The sequence below is a fragment of the Bactrocera oleae genome, chromosome 2, assembly GCF_042242935.1.
Source record: "Bactrocera oleae isolate idBacOlea1 chromosome 2, idBacOlea1, whole genome shotgun sequence".
Classification (NCBI taxonomy): domain Eukaryota; kingdom Metazoa; phylum Arthropoda; class Insecta; order Diptera; family Tephritidae; genus Bactrocera; species Bactrocera oleae.
In genome coordinates, this window is record NC_091536.1 from 1,802,636 (window position 1) to 1,823,550 (window position 20,915).

A 20,915-nucleotide genomic window follows, 5' to 3' on the forward strand; every position below is an offset into this window, starting at 1 on the left:
ATTGTAAACTGTAAAGACTATATCGTCACCGAAATTGAAAAATTACGTAACATCACCTTGTGCTTAAAATCGGTTAATAATTTTCCTAATGCAATTACATCTAGAAATATACAGCAGCAAGAATATAAATAAATACGCATTCGAACCTCAGAGGTCCATTACTAATTACTATTCTGACTAACCCTTAAATTAATTGCTCCAATAACCAAGATTTTATGCCGTTTGCTGTGTATTTTTTCAAGAAAGGAAAGATTTGGCACTCTGAAAAGTGTTAGGAAGGGCGGTAATCTCCTTTTGTCAAACCGATTCAAGAATAAGGAAATGGAAGAAGCATTACTTCGATTTACTTAGTTTTTACGGCCGACAGAAAACATTCCCCAAATAAATTTGAGGATGTTGCTAAGGATTTCACTCTGTGTTCATGTTGGTTATGAAGATCTGCAGTCATGGGAAAGGAATCATTGGTAATAGCATCTAAATTGTTCAATCAATTTAGGTCATTGGACATTAAGAGAAACTTAAATAGAGTTTGTCTATGCTTTACGTTTTCTATAAATTACTGAAATGTTTTTCAAGTTTAAAGTTCTTAAATTAAATAAAATGAAAGATTTGTATTTACATTTTGCATAATAATTTGTTAATTGAGACCATCACAATAGTAAAACTTAATAACTTTGTTGTTGGTATCTCATGTAAAATTTTGATAAGAGATCAAAATAGAAGATGGCTATTATTAGTCCTTATCCGGATACCTTAGTGAGTAAAATCAACCTACTACGCTTAAGTGCTTTCACTTACGGTCTATTTTGTGCATAAAATATTGTGAGAACATGTAATGCAATGAAATGTTTCTTTACTAATCAAGCCAGGTCTTTAAAACTCTCTGTTAGTTGACTTCCTTACATTTCAAACAGCGTTGCGTATATACAAATTATGTAGTACGTGTATTTATATAAAAGTATGTACATACATATGTGCAACATTGAACAAAATATTAGTAGCATTGTATACAAGCTGTACAAGAACATATAATTATGGAATAGCTGACCCGCAACCTTTGAACCGTTTCGATGCTGCGGTAAAATTTCGTTCTTTTTCGAGCCTTTTTTAAACACATCTTAAAATCAGTGATCTTATATCAAAACGCGACCGAAAAAATTTAAATCAAGTTGTAATTCTTGTATTAAGATTTTATTTTTGTTTTAAAATTGTACTGAGATTGTGTTTGCGGTTGAATTGGGAGGTCTCACCTTTCGGCTAAAATCGGTTGACTTTGATTTTGGGCACGGTAAACGCTTAAGTTCTGATAGAAGCCCTGCTCGTTGTTGTTTAGACTGTTGACGCCGCCAGTGAGATTGCTGTTGGTATTGGGATTGGTAATGAGGCTGTGGGTGCTGCGTGATTTCGAAGCATTCATGGCTAAATAACAAAGAAAACATATTAAATGCAAGCGAATTTTAGAATTTTGTAACTATGATTAATAATGTATATATATGGTATAATTGTTATTCCGAAAATTTTTCAAATAGTTAGTATTTTTATTTTATAGTTAAAAAAAGATAAATGTGTTAAATTTGACTTACAAATAGTACCACTTCCGGTGTGATGGTGTAGTGCTGGTACTGATTTACTATTTGATAAATGGTTATTAGGTATGAGAGGGCCAACATTTTTGGAATCAGTTACGCCCATTCTTGAAAGGTCACGTTCAGACATGCGGCGGTTACCTGTTATTGCATCAGCCGTATGATTGAGCCGACGACGACAGCGAGGTTATAATGCACATTCCACACAACAATTACATAACGGTTTTATTAGGGACAGCAGCGAGCATGTATCGGAACCAATTAAGTAAACAACCATTTATAATTTACGATTTTGGTGGTGCATGGAGTGGTGTGTTATGCGGATGTTGTTATGGGCGAATATTAGATATGAAAAGGAAGCAAATGGATTATTAAGATTTTGAAATTTGCAAATAGTTGTACAAAAGCATGAGAGGTGCGTTTACAGTTATATGCATGTGACATAACAAAGTTGTGCAAACGTGGCATTTCGAAATAAATAAATACAAGAAAGAATTTACACAAATAAAAACACACAACAGGGGAAATAAATTGCGGTTTAAATCAATATTGTATGCACGGATATTGAAAAGTGTCATATTAGGGTTGGTTTGTTTTTTATTTGAGCCAGTCATTCATGTACGTCCGTCTAAAACATTTTTACTCACATTACGAATGAAAAGACGACAAAATTATAATAATAGTTAAGACCTACAAATCCTACAAATCAATCAAAATATTATCAAGAAACTTCTATAGAGTGTAGGTATATTGGTATCTATACCAACGGGATGCCAATCTGAGTGTTACTAATACAAATTTTTTTTATTCAGTACTTAAAAACTTTAATTGTATCTGTACACGCTTAAACAACGATCTAACTAGAATTATGTAAAAAATTATAATCAAAATATGTTTGGGATTATTTTTCAAATAGGCATACATTTGGTATGTACGAAAGCAAAAACTACTTTTCTAACATGTCATTGTCTTTCACCACCTTTAGTCGTCAAATGGTCAGCTTTCAACGGCTGCATCATCAACTTCGCCTTCGGATAACTCTTCATTTGGTACTGTCGATGTATGTGGACAATCTGTGTATTCAGTTGTCGCAGATGTCGATGAAGTGGCAGCGCTGCTTTTACCTGCTTTCAAAGTCAACATTAAAGAGAGTTTTGTTCCATCGGAATTCCGATGCTCTTTTTGATTACGCTTCACCGTACGCACTGTGTTACCCTTCGCAGTGGACATAACGCTGTGCTGCCGCTTCAGCTGGCTTTGCGTGGTTTTGGGACAACTGTCGTAGCATTTAAAAGAAGGTGTCGTTTGGCCTATTGTTGATTTGGCATTTTCTGGGGTGGTTTTGTTAGGGTCTGAGCTATTTAAAACGATTTTTTTCTTACAATTGGCACAACAAGGACAATCACAGGTAAAAATGGTACTAATGGATAGCTCTGATTCTGGTGTTAGTAACGTTGGTGCACAAATTACTTTTGTAGGTGCATTAGATTCTGAGTTGTTTTGAGTATTAATATTAACATTTTCGGTTATTCGTTGTTTGGTTTCGTTTTCAAAAGTATTTCGAAAATAACTATCTTGTAAGTTTATTTGGTAATCTTTGCCACTACTGCCATGCAAACTCCATTCCTTTAGCTGCTGTAAAATGTCAAATTGTTCCTGTTTGGTAAGGTTCTTCGTTTTGCTTGGCGATGTAGCAGCTTTGGGTGGATATAAATATGATGCTGATTTCGAAAAAGCGTTTGACAAACCCGAACAGGTATCTCTGGGATGTCCAGTGGCATCAAATGTTTGGTTACGTTCGAAAAATGCTGTCATTTCACGCACTTTCCCCTCTCCAAACGGTTTATTAAATCGGTGTAGGTGATCCACCTCTTTCTTTTGTGAATGCAACTGACGACCTTGAGAAACGGTAAGTGTAGTGGTGTGTGTATGGCATGTTGCGGTTGTATCCGTATCGGTGTGGTCTAGACAGTTTGGGAAATGTATGTTTGCATGGCTATGTGAACGCGCTGGACAGTAGTTATGGACAGTTTCAGAGGAACTTTCAATTTCACATACACTAGGAACTTTTATAGTAACAACTGTGTTGGTTTTGGCTGCTGTCGTTGGATTACCGCCCGCTCTTAGATGCGATGGTATATCACAAGTGCGGGAAACAGAAACGGGCTTAGAATTTGAAACAGAAGTGTTTGTGATATTTACAAGATTGGTGGGATTATGCAGTGGAGCAGACCTTTTGCTTATGTTGGTGCGCTGTTGGTTACCGCTGAATCCGCCACCAGAGGTGGCACGAATGGTATTTAATTCTCGCTTAGGTCGTATTGTGGTTGCACTACTTATGTTTAAATCATGAATAGGTTTAGTTATCAATGGAATTTTTTCAACAGACTCATTTGAAGAGCGGTTGCTGTTGGAGCCGCTGCCGGAGTTAGTGCTGGTTGCTATGCTACCTGAGGTTGAACGATGCGAGTTCAGTTCTCGTCTTATTTTTTGTATTAACGGTATACGCTCTCGCTCGATTTTGTCCAACGACTCAGAAGACGCACGATTACTATCGATACTAGCACGCGCGAGTTTACTTATGGCGTCGTGCGTGTGGAATTTGCGGTTGATGCCCGTTCCACGATCTAACGAAATGCTGTCACGTCTCCGTACTTTCGTCTCTTCCAAATCGAAACTTACGGTCTTGCGGTAACCAGGAGCATTGCGCCGTACATTACTTATTATACCAGGCGGTGGTTTCGGTATCCGTTCTAGACGTTGTAGTAGCTGCGATTGTTGAATTTCTTTTTGAGCTGGTACATAAGTGGGCACATCTTCCGTGGGTGAGCCGTCATCTATAAATGGAATGTCATCTGAATCGGCTACTGAAGCTATGCCGTCTTCATTAAGCGGTTGATGAGCCTCAGTATAGGATAAGTTTGCGAATGAATCGGTGGAGGATCGTTTTTGGGTGTTTTCTGGATCTGGATCAGGATCCGTATACTCCTCTATATATATTGATGGCGGCGGTGTGTTGGTGTTCAGTGTACTATTGTTGCGCTGACGCACTGGACTGTTGTGAAAGTAATTATTGCTATTTTGGACGTTGTTCAAATTATTCTCATTAGAGAGATAAAGGCTGCTGACCGATCGTGCAATCGGGCGCGTGTCGCGATAACGTGGGTCGATGTGTAGTTGATGACCTCTAGCACAAAGTTCCTCCTGCAGCGAGGATGCGCTCAAGCGGCGCATGGGTGGGGATGATGAACGCACGTAAACTAAAGATTCTCGTCGACTGCGGTTAAGACTGTCGTCGGAAGCCGAAGCAAAGTAGCGATTATTGTACATCGAATGGCGTCGTTGGTCATGGTACGCCGCCGTGGAAGCCGTATTTGCCGGCTCTGATTAGTTTTATAGTTTGTTAGGTTAGACATTATTAATTTTGTTGAAATGTTGCAAAAATTATTATTTTTGTTTTTTAATTGGCAGCATGTAAGGGAGTAGTTTAGTAAAAAAGCCATTAGCATTCATTGTTATTGAGTAACGTTATAGCGAATTTACGCTTTACTAGCGTGTGTTTATAACTGATTTCATAGCAAATAACTAACTCACTTCATTAATATTACGGATATTATAAGCCACGCAACTATATGTATACCTCTAACTTATGCCTAATTATAAGCATATAAGCATGAAGTGCAGCTCATGGACTTACCGCGCGCTATGACCGGGCTTGGTTGTTGTAGTAAAGTGGCTAAGCCGTGATAAATGGCTCCTTGTTTGGCTACCTCCAAAGTGACTATAGGACCAGTGCGAACCAGGTAGTCAGCCGCTCTGGAAAATACAATAATTAAAAACGAGATTATAACTTATAAATAATATCCATACTTCTCTTGAGTTATGCCTATCAGACTCTGGCCGTCAACGCGTAAGAGCTGATCCCCTGCCTGCAAACGGCCGTCGGCATCTGCCGCACCGCCCGGCACCACACTCTTGATATATATGCCTAAACGCTCCTGGCCTGCGCCTTTTGCTGCGACTATTGATAAACCCATGCCGTTGGCGTTCTTGTGCAGCTTTATTACCTGAACCTCAGGTTGCGGCAATTTATTAGACATGGCGCTTGAAGAACGGGCCTAAAGATAGTTACACCAAAAAGATTAAGCAGTGACATAAATAAGTCTTACTGATTTATGGAAAACTTACATTAAATTGGTGCATGTAGACAGTCCACAAACCAATTGAAGTTGGCTGCGCAGCCAACCGGCACATGCCTTGCTGTTGTAATGGATTTAAAAAATCCACTAAACCGGACGGAATACCACGTACAACATCACAACTAAAGCCATCATCGGGTAACAGCAAAGCTAAATGCAATTCTGGTGATTCTTCCAAACGCACCTCCCGACCATCCGAACGGGTAAGTTCGTCCGCCACCGACTCGGCCATTCTTATTGCAGTGTCCACTAAATTTCGTGGTATCTTCTCTTGCTGCAGCAATGCGGACATTTGCAAAGAGTTCAAACGGAAGCAGGAACAAGCCAGTTGCTGTATCTCTTCGACAGACGATTTGGGGGCTTGGAGAAACTGTGCGCACTGGTTTATCTTTGCCAGGTGACAGTCGGCAGCCAGTTCAAGTCCTTGGCGTTCAGCCCATAACTCCAAAAGTTGGAGCCGTTCTGACATAACCTTCCCCCATTCCGCAGTGCACATGTGCGAGTTGGCTACAATCTGAAAGCACATAAAACATACCGATGTTAATTAGTCAACGGGAATACTTAGTTAAAATAATTGCATATGATTTAATTTATAATAAAAAAAATGGGGTCAACAAACTTTCATTGCTCACCGTATTAAAGCAAATCACGTTGATGTAATGGAAAAGCTGGCTGAAAAGTTGAATCGTTAGTGCAGCATTGACACGACAACGGCGCAGCAAAGCCATTGCGGACCCCAGTACAGTCAGTACTAGTCCCGCAGCCGAGTCGTGATCGATTGTTTCCGAGAGAAACTGATTCAAGGTCTGTGACAATTCCAAACGAAAACAATTTACCAAATTTCGAAACGCAGTTTGCACGCTCTCGGCGAGTACTTCTTGAGCTTGAACGCTAAACGCACTAATATGACGATCCGACTTTAGGAAATGTAAAAACTCCGAACTATTGGCCATCCAAAAAGCCAGAATGCGTGGATCGGAATATTGTTCTTGTACAACGTTGTAAATCAAATTGGCAACATGATGCAGAAATATTGTTAATTTGTGGGCACGTTCCGTGGGCTGCAGTTCGGGGCGATAATGAGTTGATGCGCGATACCTGAAGATATAATAAATCGTTAATTACAAGTTTATTTCTACATTTATATAACTTGAGATATAACACTGATAGCACAGTTTGATTCTTTGATTCCAATATAATGCTGAAGGTTTCTAAAAGGCATTTCAACTTCGGCATTATTAATGAGCAAAAAGTCTCTCGCATTCTATTTTAGGTATCGATACTATTACTTACAGTTATTTAAGAGGCTTGATAATATTCTGGAAACTCTCTTTTATGGCCTGTGCTCAATGCATTGTAAATCTCTATAAGGTTTTCGTGAACTCAAACGAAGTAGTAAATTTAAGCGAATACTGAATTGAAAGCACATAGATGCGAATAAATCTAAAATACTACACATTTACTGGGCACAAACAGTACACATAAAAGCCCATTTAATATTAGTGCCCTTCAAAAGTCAAGTCATGCAGAAAATTGTAAAATTCTTAAAAAGTAAGTACTGTTTTACCTGGCACATAAATACAGAGAGTACACTGGCGCCAGCTTGAAATGCGGCGCATTCACATCCAAGTCGCTTATAATGTGTCTAAGGAATAATTCCTGATGTGTTTCAGGAAATTCCAAGACTGCGGGCAGAATTGCCTCCTGGCCTTGATTTTCGGAACCACTGGTAATTTTCGGCGATCTGTGGAGAGAATATATAATTACAAAAATTAAACTTCATGTTGTTGTAGAATGCATTTACATTTTATTTAAACTAAATGATTGTATATTAAAACTATGATTTGGCAACGAATGTGGTTTTAGCACTTTAGTTTTAAAGAAAAAGGTCACAATTTCAAAAACAAAACTGAACTGAAATTTGAAGAGCAACACAAAAATATATATTAAAAGTAAATTTAGCTGTTACTGATTGGAAAAAAGAATGTATGGATATGTTTATTTTTATGCCTCATGAAAATTCGAATACTGTCGATTTCAGCTTTTTTTCTTGAATAAACTCCGTATTTGCTGGCTATTACGAAATTTGAAAAAAAAAAACAATTGAAAAGCTTTTATCTTAAACTTATTAAAAATAGCTAGTAATCAAGTTACCGTTCCTGGCTATTAGAGCCGCCCGACTTTAAGCTTGAAATGGATTTGGTTTCATTTTCCAAGTTTCCCTCAATACTTTGGCCGTCGAAGGCCGCGCTGCCAGCGTGACTGAGATGGTCAGCTGAGCGCATCTTGTTTTCCTCTTGATCACGTATACCTAACGATTGCTCTGTGACGCTCATACCTCCACCTCCGCTGCCATTTCCGCTATTGTTGCTGGTGCCACCACTTTCGTTCTTGCTTGCCTAAATGATACGGAAAAAAATTTTCATTTCATATTTCGCATTTTGAGTTTCATTCTTGCATACTTACTGAGTTTAAAGCGCCGTCTTCATCGTTCCAAGAGCCAGGCGAAGTTGGTGAGCGACTGTGAATCGTAATTGTTGTACATTTGTTGTTGGCGTCGTTTGGCGTTTGTTCGAACCATTTTTTACCAGCGAGTTTTATATGTATGTGTGTGTGTTAATTTAAATGATTGAGTGAAGTGGGAGTTGATATTAAAAATAATGTGCGAGGTCGTACAGATTTAGTGGGAAAACAAATAAAAAAATAAAAAAATACAAAAAATATGTTTCAAAGGTATCACAAATAAGTTAAAACCATATAAGATAAATCTGATGAAACAACATATGAAAGTAGAACTAATTAAAGCGATTATTCGTAGGCTTACAAAGTTCATTAAAAGATCAAATAATGCACACAACATTAAACATCAATAATGAATTCACATAAAACATTTTACAAAGTGTAAAAAGAGCAAAATACTAACCTTTCGTAAAGACAGGCTGAGTCCAGCTGTGATTGTGACAAAGCGAGGTTGTAGCGTCCATCGGTTGGTGAATCCACAAATCTATATGAGGCCACGCGTCCAAACATTACGACAGAGCCGTTCTAAATGAAAAACAATAGCAACAACAATAAATAATTTCAATAAAATACTTTCTTAAGGTGCCTATTATTGAAAATAATAGGTTAAATGCTAAGCGGAGAAATTAATTACATTCAAATATGAGAAAGGCTGCATGGCGCACAGCTTCCGCTATTCACCAATTCACATTTCAGACTAAATAAGGGGCGTTTAAGCTCACATCATCGAGAACGCCAGTCGCTCGTGATGTTGCATCAACAATTCGACAGGTCAACAAAAGCAAAGCAGAGCACAAAACGGAATCGAATAAGCATAATTTGAATACGATTGTTGTTGCTGGCCCACAGACTTATTGAAATACACAGCCGCGCATAAATAAGCACACATTGTGACGCATGTCACACACACATTTGTAGACATTAATGAAACTAGCTAATAAACGCCCCTTTTATATATACGTTTTTTACAAATCTGTAAATTGGTCCACATAATTAACTTTTTAATTTGTATAAAACAGTCCGCTACCTATGCACACGCTCTCAAACACACATATGCATAATTGTAAGCAATTGCTGATGCTTTGTTTTATAACATGCGACTAAGTTTTCATATGTTTGCCGATGTTTGTTTGTCTTTTTAATTTTAAACCTTCAAAGCATCGAAAATTTACTTTCTAACACAAATGAAGCAAAAATTCAAAGGAATTAGCACGATTTACACGTCACCTTTTTAACTAAAATCAAGACAAAGGCATACCTACATACATATGTATGTGATCACGTTCAATGAAATTCTTAAAAAACAAAAGGAAGATTAAAATACTAACACTGTGGCGGATCTACGGTCAACTAACGTTTTTGGAGGTCAACCCACCGCCGCGGATAACAATTTTATTTTAAATTCAGAAGAATTTACGAAGTAACATCAATATTAAAAACATGTCGAAAGAAAATTTTATTCTATAGATAGTATCTTATATGTAGATTTGATTTTATAGAACAATCGAGGTATTTCTTAGTGCAATGGTTTGGGTTTATACAGTTATTAAAAGGAAAGCCAGACAGATGTAGAAATCAAAAAACTATCCCATACACAGTATATCCCGATTGCATTTCTTTACTTACTTTAATAAAGAATTAAAAACAGTGAAGATAGTTTATTCTTGAAAAAAAAACTTCTTGAATGAACTATATTTATTTAAATGTACTATACTTAATACACCCCCATGTAATTTGCTATATAAGTGATAGATCAAAATCAAGTTCTTGCATGGAAAACTTTTTTATTTGTAGAGATATCTTTCCGAAATTCGGCATAGATTACTATTGAAGGCAACGCTACAATCTGCGAAGAAAATGTTCAGGTCGGACTGCTATAGCATATAGTATAGTGCAACTATTCTCGTACAATATAACAAATTGTACCTTATTCTTATGTTCATATATTTAAAGTGATACTCACATGCAAAATTGTGGGTTGCGTTATGTGGTGGCCATTGACAAAGGTTAGTGCATCGGTGTGCAATGGCGTCACTGTGCAAACACCTTCCAACAGTGAAATCAGACAATGGCGAGCTTGTATCGATGGCCCAAATAGCTGCAACGAGTTCGTGTTTGCAGAACCAACCTGTTAAAAAAAAAAATTATATTATTTAGACAAAAGATTTAAAGCAAAATAACACCGAGGGTGTTTAGGAAACTCACCTCGATTGGGTCACTGCCTAATTTAATGCGGCGTCCTCCATCCCCGCTATGTGTTACTTCCACCAGGACTGCACCCTCTCGATCGCTGGATATACTGTTGGCGCCATTTGAAGCACCTAGCGGTTTTTTCTTGCGCCGACGTGGTTGAGAGTCCGCCGGACGCCGCCTCACGTGGAACATAATAGAACCTGAAAAGAGAGAACGACCAGTCTTATTTAACATGTTTCACACTAACTATGAATAAGAAAAAAATTTAGAACGAATGCATATATATCAAAATACTGTTAGATACTATTACGAGTTAAATTCATTTTTGATTAGCGCCAAAGCTAATTAGACGACTGTTTGCTTTGATTATTTGTAAAGACTAAGTCATATACTATAGAATTCCACTTGTTTGACTTACAAAGTAATTTTAGCGTCAATTAGATAGACAAAAATATTTCCGACAGCCTCAATATATCACAACTCGGTAGAAAATTTCTCATCTCACTTTCCGGCAATATTTTGGTTTTCTTTGTAGCTGATGAAAAATTATGTATCAGGTGTTATTACTTCACTTTGTTGTACGTCGCATTTAAACTGATATTTGTAAGCGGTATAAATACCTTACATATTTAGTGTACTTGTATTAAAATAGGAAATGTTATAGTATTTGTTGAAACAATTGTTTCTTTTCATTTCGTTCTAAGCGTCTCCATCTATGGTACACATCACTTGCTTACAAAATATCCGTTAGCTTCGATTGCCGTCAACTGGGTACTGAAGCGTCTCGGGTGAAATGCTAGACAATTACTATATGTATGTATGTATATTTTAACAATAACCATACGCATCTTTTCTCAGTTTGGGCAATGTTTAACAAACCGTGAAAATATGAGAACATTTCAACATTTTATCTGTGTCTATGCGCTTCGTTTTTACTTAGCGCTTGCTGGTGGTTCTACAATTTCGCAAATATTGGTGAAGATTTGCTTAAATGCATTTTTATCTATATTCGATTATAAATTTACATGTATGTATGTTTGCCTATGTGTTTTCATAGTTCATTTGAGCATAAAACCAACGTTTATTTAATTATGTGGGTCATCGTGTCTGCAGAAATTTTTGTGAGATCTTTAATTAATGCTCTTTTTCTTTATAGAGATTCATTACTTAAAAAAAATTGCAGAGAAAATAAAAATAATTAACTTCGGAATTAGAACTAGAATAACCTTTTCTTTAGGTACAAGGATTTACTACAAAATCGCAAGGCTTAACACGCTTTAGTCGACGTAAGAGCTCATCGGTTTGCAGAAGAGCAGCAATTTTTTTGTTTTCTTGATTTCTGTTTCGCAAGCCTTTGCACAGTTAATAATCTTTGCTGTGACCATATATATACGTAGGTTTTGGTGAATGTCTAAATTTTTCACGTACTGTGGAGCTCTGACAATGGCTCTAAGAACAGTATTTTATTATTGATTACGGAAATCCAAAGTTCGTTGAACAATGTAGAGTTGATGATATGCGCCTAGAAGTGATGCTAGAACTTACACCGCTCCATCTCACTCAAGCAGCTATAGAAGAGGGAAGGTAATCTCGTCCCAACAAATGATGGCCTCAAGTGATGGATATCTCTAGCTCTTCTCCCGAGGAACAGCATTACCAAAAGGGTAAACTTCACAAAGAAGTTTAAATTTACTATCGGCAGTATGGCTGAAACGGGTAACATTCTTTGGCATTTATTTTTTGAAGATTATCTCTTTCAAATGTTGGCCGTGGCTACGTCTCAGATGGTCCATCTGTTAAGTCCAATTTTCAATGACTCGTTCGAGCATTTCGACTGGTAACAGGCGAATGACACGCGTGATGTTTTGCTCCAAGGTCTGGATCGAGGCGGGATTGTCCGCATAGACTTTAGACTTTCAAACGGTGTGATATCACACGATCCTGAGCCGAGAGGACAACATACATAAATACACTGAGATGAAATATTGTTACTCGTGGGATTATTATAACTATTCTATTACGTACATATGTAGGTATCTATGAGAGATCTTACACATATGCAAATAAAATTTAACTATCATCGTAAATAGATAGAGTTAAGCACGTATCGGTACATACAAGTAGATATGAACTGAAGAGCATGTTAGATTACTTCTTTGAAGAAAATTCAATTTTAAATTGTTTCAAAAGTTTAATTAACTACTATTACATATAAGAATAGTAAATTAATCTATTAGATTCCAATACGAATATGGTAGGCGCCATTATTTGAGTTTTATTATTTTATTGTTTGAAATATTATACTTTTTAGGATTAATAAAAAGGATTAAATAAAATGAAATCGGATAATTATCATTGCACACTCATCAGCTGTCCGTCCTACTCTATCATGTACAATAATGAAAAAAAAACTATCATAGGCAAATCTAAATTATTTCAATGCTTTTGTTTTCTGATGACTCCAACATTAAAAAGTTTCTAATCTCTAATTTTTTAGGATGAGCATTTCTCTTATTCTTGTCTACATATATTATATTTAAAAATAAGTGGCAATGTCGTTTCTGGTTACCAAGCATAATTTTCCAATAAACTTTTTGCATATATTCAATAACGCATTAAGAAGAAATAAAATAATAGGTGCCTTAATATGTATTAAAGCAAGTACAGAACTAAGACAGCTGATTTTCTTTGGAAGTAAATTATTCGCTTAATCAACAAATTTGCTGCTTGCATTGAGCAATTTTAAAAGAAAACTCACTCGAAATATATTCCTTGTGTTAATTTTTTGCTTGTAAATGTACATAATTAACTTGCTATTATTATCATTACAAAATTTTCGATTATTTCCCCAGGGACTGGGGAAAAAACTGTGCGAATTAAAACATTTCAATGGATGAACATATTGACGTACCATAGCATGTAATTTCAACACTTAACGTCATCGCCGCTCATTACCACATTGAGTGCTTCCTCTTGCTCTTAATGAGTGCCGCGTTTGTTCTTTTGTACTCAGCAGCGCAACGGCTACTCTGGCATTTTGTGACTGATGAGCAACACCTTCCATGCAAATTTCCATAGTTATGCATTCAAAAGTTCTGCCGTAAGTCCTTTGGCAATAATTCAAGCTTTCTTGCATACAAGCTCCAGCACAGTGGAGTAATTTCAATTAGAGAATACAAGTTCGTGCGAAACTTTTATGTGAAAAACTGTTGCGCCACCATTTACTCATTGGTTACAGTAATTGGCTCATCAGCGTTTTAATTGAATCATTTTACCAATAATTTCGTTTTATTCTGCAAACGTAAATGCCACAGCATTTTAAATCAATAACAATGGAAGTTTTTAGTGAGATAAATTTTCAGTTTTTGAGTATTAAGTATTATGAAATACATACCAAAATTTATCTGCTCATGTGACATTTTCAGGTTTTTTTTTTCTAAGTTATATTTTGTTGACATATCTCAATAAATTCATAATTTTTTAAGTATTTCGAACACAAAAGATAATGTCGTAGAGTTTATCCTGGATTCTTTGAAATCATTGTACCAGGTAAAATATCTCCATATGTAAAAAATGAAATACATACATACATTTATTTTGATAATAAGTATACAATGTCCTCCTAACACCGAATTTGGATATATCGGAAATCGGATTTTATTCCCGCCCTCTCCCCATATAACGGTTTTCTTAAAAACTACTAAACGCGCGATAAATCAGTAAAGCTTTGGAGACATACAATTTTACACCCGAGATGATACGAGAGGGCTTTATAGGAGCCGATGCCAAATTTTGACGATGGGCGTGGCACCATTTATATTAAGGTAAAAATCTATATCGCGAGACTTATTCCACCGATTTCAAGCAAATTCGTAATATTATCATGATATTCCTACATTACAGTGTAAAAATTGGCGAACTCAGAAAAAACCACGCCTACTTCCTATATAACACAATTTTAAATGCCATCTGATGCTTTTACTTTCCAGTATACACATCAAGAACCAATCAATGTATAAGGACTAAACTTTGCACAAATAGTGCCCTCAAAGTATTTCATCTTAAGCCCAAAAATTTTCGAAGTCGGGTCATAACTATTCAAGACGCTAAATATGTGGACCCCAGTGCGTATGACTGACATTTTGTCGAAAATATCGGTCAATTTGTGAGATATATTATTGAAGTTCGAGGAAAATGTTTCTTTGATAATAATATAAACTTGTATCAAAAATGGGTTGAATCGGATGAATACTTTCCTTAGTACCTTAGTGGTTAATGCAATTCAGAAAGCGTGTTTGCGCCAAAACGGGCAAAAACTTGCCCCATATAACTTATATTCGCAATTTTGATTTTTATTATAATAAAATTCATTTATTATTAATATTATTTATAATATTTATTAAATAGCTTGAAATTAAGTTCTCAAGTATACCTGAGCAATGTCAAAAATTGATGCAATCAGCCCTTCCAATTCTCTGCCCCCCATGATTTTAGTATAATTTTTACTGAGGCGATTTAAATTATAGTAATAAAACTAAGGAGGCTATGACCTTCAAAATAAGATACCAAATTTGATTGTAATCCATTCACGATGGCTTCCAAGAATGAAGTTGAACCCTTTCGTTCCATTTTTTTAATATTACCAATACCAACACCTGATTGTATTTAACCGCCTTTGACCCTTGCAAGTTGCGAGAGTATAAAATCTTCTGTTATACCCGAACTTAGCCCTTCCTTGCTTGTTTTACTTTTGATTTTAAACATATTTGAGATATAAACCGTCCTATCACTTAAGTTGGATTCAGTTTAGTCCCAATGTGCTAAATTTTACTTAAATCGGTTCAATAGTTTAGGAGTTTACCCTGGACAAACAGCATGACACGTAGTTCATATATCGGGTTTTCCAATAGGTATAATATGATTTACAAGTATCGTTTTGGTATCAATGTTAAGATATGTAATTTTTTTTTTCATTATATTCAGTGTTGTTTACAAAGAACAACGTTTACAAATTATTAAATTTTATTAGCAAAACAATCGTTCTCCAATTGCAACTTTTCGTGCGCTTTGGCCATTTTATAGTCGTTATGGTTATAGTAAGTGGTCGATTTTGGTGCGAAGAAATTCACCTAAATTGACAGGTGGTGGTGTAGTTTTTGGTCTGCTGGATTCAATCGGTACGTACTTCTTTCGAAATGAAGCGTACCTTTACCGTTAATGAAAAGCGGTTATTGCGAGTAATTTTTGGAGATTCGATCATTTCAAGAAATTGTAACATTGAATGGCCTCCAAGAAGTTGTGATTTAGCACCATTAGACTACTTCTTGTGTGGTTATTCGAAGTCATTGGTCTTTAGCAATAAACCAGACTCTCTTCAAGCTTTAGAAGTCAATATTGAACGTGCTATTCATGACATAGGACTTGATTTTGTGGAAAAAGTACTCGAAAATTGCGTTCATCGAATTCCTTCCTGCAAAAGAAATCGCAGAGGACATTTGAATGACGTTATATTCGTAACTTAATTGTATCGATTGAACTTCACAATGAATAAAAAAAACATTTGAATTTCCTCAACAATTAGTGTGTGTGTTTTTTTGTAATCATATCACTCTTATTGGAAAACCCTTTTCATGTGCAGTTAATATGTTGAAAGAAACTGAGAGCTAAGTTATCTAAACTGTGTATTACTAAATTAGGATTTTAAGTATTTAGGTATACTATTTTAAGTATATTACTTTGTATATGGTACTATTTCAGAATATTTTTCTCCTGTTGCTTTGAGGCATCGTCTATCGATGTCTTTCGTTATAAAGTAGTTTTATTAGATGAGATTATATATTAGGTAATATTAAGCTAACCCTTGATCTCTTGATGACCATATTTTATGGTGGCGATTTCTTCAAGGTATTAGTTATTAGGGAAATATGTCATGATGACGGGAACTGTCTTGGAATAATTGGTAGTATATAAGTATATGAATATTGAATTATATATATATATATATATACAAATATGTATACAGAAGTATGTGCATGTATGTACAAATTTAGGTTTGTCTGTTATCACTCATTCTTGTCTTCACCATTTTCCGTTTTGATCCCAGTGATAAATTAATATTTTGTATTGGTTCCTCAGCTAACTATTGTGCAAATAAACACCCTCTCGACAATACAGTTCTATGGCAAATACGTAAAAAGGATTAGTTGTAACAACAACAAACAACTAATATTAATATATTGAGAAATTCAAAGAGAAGCCCAAAATGTTATTCACAAAATTGAATGTTAATTGAAAGCAACTCACAAAATTGCGGTTTTTAGACAGGGTGGCTAATTTCCATGATATAAAGCTGTAACGAAAATCTTATTATTTCAATGCCACACCTGGTATGTACTGGACAATATTCAAGGAGTGGTTAGCCAAATGTTGGTAATTGTAATCTCACTGAAGAGCAATTAAGTGCTTGGCGCATTTCACGGAACTGGCACTTATTTAAGAATTAGCGACTGCCTACAGATTGGCGTATAGTCACTTATATGAGTTCTATAACTATGTTTATATTCTGGTACTATCGCTAGCAATAGCCATCCGAGGTAGTTGCTGATTTTATTCTCGAGGCCGCTAATTTAATGACATGAGATTTCTACTAAAATGAAATGGTTATACCGTTAGTCATCTTGTTATATTCAATTTTCACAACTGGGTTTCTAACTGTTTCGTGTTTTATTTACTCATGTGCAGTTGTGTGTATGTGTGTATGTGTGTCTATACTTGCACTTATAGTGTACATAGGATACAAGGCAATGACGCTATTGTCACACCGGCACCGGTGAAGTGCTCTTTCGCTGGTATTCGTTGCTAATATTGATTTTTATAAAGGATAAAAGATTTCGCGTTGGAATTTTCGGTATGCGTAATAAAATCTAACGTTTCAAAAGGGTGCTAGCAGGCGAGGATGCGGAGATATCACTTGTCATTTCACGTGTAATTGTGAAAAAGTCATTAGGACAATTTTATTACCTTCTTAATGTTCTTGTTTTGCAGCGCTGTTTACACACTACACTTGCAGAGCGTACAAAAGTAATCTATATTACATTTTTGAAATACTTCTAATATCGAATGTGGGCACCACTCACCTGGAGGGTAGTACACAATTGATTATCAATGTCGCTACCATTAAATCAAGAGTTGATAGATGAGAAAGTGCCTTGGGGTTGCAACAAAGACAACCCTACCCGCGACGTATCCTGATACAGGACGCAGTGCAACCGTTTCGTTTCGCTGTAAAATGATTACTAAAGAAACTCAACGAATTATTGTTAATAAGCGGAGAAAAAAGCGGTATTTTGCTGTAGTATGTTTGTGTCATGTTCCTATTGGTTTTCCGCAGCGTTTGCAGTGGATCTTGGCCACATTAAAACTTTGGTTGTACTACCTACATACATACATATATACAATATGTATATATCATACAAACATATGCGTACATATGTTCGTATTTGCGTGTTCAGAACTTCAGCTACAAGTTAGGGGCAAACTAAAAATGAGAATCGTTAAAAAAAAGTGCAAGCAACATAAGAAACTTATCGCACACAGCCGGTGCGTATTCACAACACCGAGCTTGGCAGTAACACAATGTCAGTTACACCACTACCTTTCCACCCGGCTAGTCCACACAATAGCCTACCCTACTATTTAAATATGTCATTGTAGGTGTATGTATTCACTTTTTGTTGCTTTGACATTCGGTTTCATACTTTACCCTCTACCGCTCAACAAGCATGTCCAGCACTTGTGTTTCGATACTCAAAGTACCACACGTCAAAATAGCTTTCTGGGACAATACACTTATGGTATATATACATACTTATTGTATATATAAAGTATTTGTTTGAGTGTGACTAAAAACCCAGATGAAAATATAAATGCCGCGGTGATGGAGATAATTGCGAACCACAAAACTAGTACAATTTTTAAAGGCTATTAATGAGTTTTTCCTAAGATACGAAGGACTTCTACGAATACTTCGAATAAACACAAAACGTGTGAAACAGCAAATCAATGATTGAAAGTGTCTCCAGAAGATACTGACTTCTTAGTGTAAATGCTGCTATGGAAAGGCAGTAGAAAATATTTTTGGGTCGTTTTGTATTTGTAAAATCGGTCACTTCAAGTTAAAAATGCTTAATTACAGTTTCGAGAAAGAGGGGTAAATCTATATCTCCAAAAAAAATATAAAAAAATTTCTTACAAAACAACTAGGGTTTGAGAACACGTCCTCGTTAGATAGCACAAGAATGTGGTTGCTATGCAATTGAGATTAAATTCAGTCCCCTCTGAGAATGAATTTAGGAAAAATGGTTATAACTTTCGGTTCGATGTGTCATTTTAATGCTCGTCCTCTTAATCCTGTAATACGGATAATGCCGAACTAAGCTACGAAGACAAAATGACATCTGTAAGATGAAAATTTAACGGTACCAGCTTTTTAATAAAACGAAAAGTATAAAATACGTCGATGTATGAAAAAACTTTTGCTGGATTAGACACCGCAAGAGAGGGTGAACCGTTTTCATAATGGAAAGGTAAAAGGTTGAAATGTCTGTTAAACCGAACTTTAATGCTATGGAATTTAATAATGTTAACTTATTACATTGCATTAAACTAAATATTATATTTCAAAAACAGTTTCGGTTGATTTAGAAGACAACAGATTCCCCAGCAATAATTGTTGTATCTACATTTTTGGCTTGCTTATGTTTTGAATTACATATACATATATATTTTTTTATGAATTGCTTTGACTTTTTAATTGATTGAGATATTAACAATCCTATCTTTTAAGTGGAACGCAGTTGACGTGATAACAATTAAAATCTACCTTCAAGAGTTTTTTACTTTCGAACAAAAAGTTTAAAAACTTTTCTCTCTCACAAATATTGTTGTGTCTTATTTTTTAAACACCAAAATATATTTTAAGCGATTTTTTTTTTTTTATATATATATTTTTTTTTGATTAATCGCAGTCGTAGCTAATGATTTTGACGTTGAGTACTTTTTCAAATTTTCACAAATATTAATACCAACATACACATATAAAACTCTGATCTGGTGAATTCACAGGAACTTTAATTAGGTGTGTTTGAATGAGTAGAAATCGTAAACCGATCCTGAACCAGTTACATTCTAGTTATTTAAAGTTTTTTTGGTCATCAAAATACTTTTGGAGTCTTTATGAGTCTTACTCAGCATTCATACTTTTGAAAATAGCAACTCTTGCCAATCTTTTTGAGGATTGAGATCGCGTACTCTCGGTACCGATAGACAAGATTATCCTTTGCTATTATCCCCATGCCGAATAGTTGGGATAGAAGGCAATGTTAAATGTTTTTACAAATCACTCCAGTAAAGCACAGCATGTCTGGCACAAATCGCGGCTACAAATAGACACATGTATAGCAATCATCATTAAATTCAACAGTCTATCATTTGTGATTTCATATTTCATTTTCGCCCAAATGTTTTACCTTTCCTTTGTGCCATACGATTGTATGAAAAGATAAACAAGTAAAACCAACGAAATTATAATAAGGGGACAACAGGAGGAGGAGCAAACGATTGACGTCGTAAGTGGATTTGCATAATTTTCTCTCAATTGGGGCTATGTATACGCATAGATATATACATATATATGTATGTACGTGCATTCATAAGGCATGTGTCTCAAATCAATATTCATTGATTTGATTGGAGATAATCATTTGTAATTACAATACTTGTGTGACAAAATTGTTCGGCATATTTTTGTATTATTTTGTGAAAATTCGACAACACTTAGGGCCTTAAAACAGAATATCACGCTAAAAGTCCAGACACAAAATATTCGAACACTAAATGGATCAGAAAGCATATTTATTTGAGGAATAACTATCCTCAGTTTTACCTGTCCTGACAACTCAGAGAGTGGTGTTCTCATCATAAAAGTAGTCGTCAAAAAAGGAATTGGATCTGTAACTGCACAGGATAAATATTTATACCTTGAACGGGGTATATTAAGTTTACCACGAAGTTTGTAACACCCAGAAGGAAACGTCGGAGACCCTATAAAATATATATATAAACGATCGGTGTGATGAGCTGAGTCGATTTAGCGATGTCCATCTGTCTGTATATACGCGAACTAGTCCCTCAGTTTTTGAGATATCGATCTGAAATTTTGCTCATGTCTTTTTCTCTTCAAAAATCTGCTCTTTTGTCGGAACCGACTATATCGGACCACTATAGCATATAGCTGCCATACAAACTAAACGATCGGAAGCAAGTGCTTGTATGGAAAACTTTTGTATTTGTAAAGGCTTCGGTGCAACTGAGGTGAACGTTTTTCATCTCGTTTTATTTTTTTATTATTCAACTTTTA

At 35.7% G+C, this 20,915-nt stretch overlaps 1 protein-coding gene across 9 annotated transcripts in view; it reads right to left on the reverse strand.

The window, feature by feature from the left end:
* The window catches only part of cno (adherens junction formation factor afadin), a 50,531-nt gene that overhangs the window by 5,315 nt on the left and 24,301 nt on the right, over nt 1-20,915 (reverse strand). For 6 of the 9 annotated variants that reach the window (XM_014242485.3, XM_070106524.1, XM_070106521.1 and 3 more), the window contains 12 exons: nt 10,511-10,698; nt 10,269-10,433; nt 8,709-8,830; nt 8,252-8,306; nt 7,940-8,184; nt 7,353-7,529; nt 6,418-6,883; nt 5,775-6,299; nt 5,457-5,704; nt 5,284-5,402; nt 1,584-1,727; nt 1,251-1,419 (listed from right to left, as the gene is read on the reverse strand). In XM_014242485.3, coding sequence (XP_014097960.2) covers nt 1,251-1,419; nt 1,584-1,727; nt 5,284-5,402; nt 5,457-5,704; nt 5,775-6,299; nt 6,418-6,883; nt 7,353-7,529; nt 7,940-8,184; nt 8,252-8,306; nt 8,709-8,830; nt 10,269-10,433; nt 10,511-10,698 — 2,623 coding nt within the window. Of the gene's footprint in view, nt 1-1,250; nt 1,420-1,583; nt 1,728-2,565; nt 4,970-5,283; nt 5,403-5,456; nt 5,705-5,774; nt 6,300-6,417; nt 6,884-7,352; nt 7,530-7,939; nt 8,185-8,251; nt 8,307-8,708; nt 8,831-10,268; nt 10,434-10,510; nt 10,699-20,915 lie in introns of those variants that run through there. The other 3 variants (XM_036373625.2, XM_014242509.3, XM_036373624.2) reach the window with 3 other exon arrangements.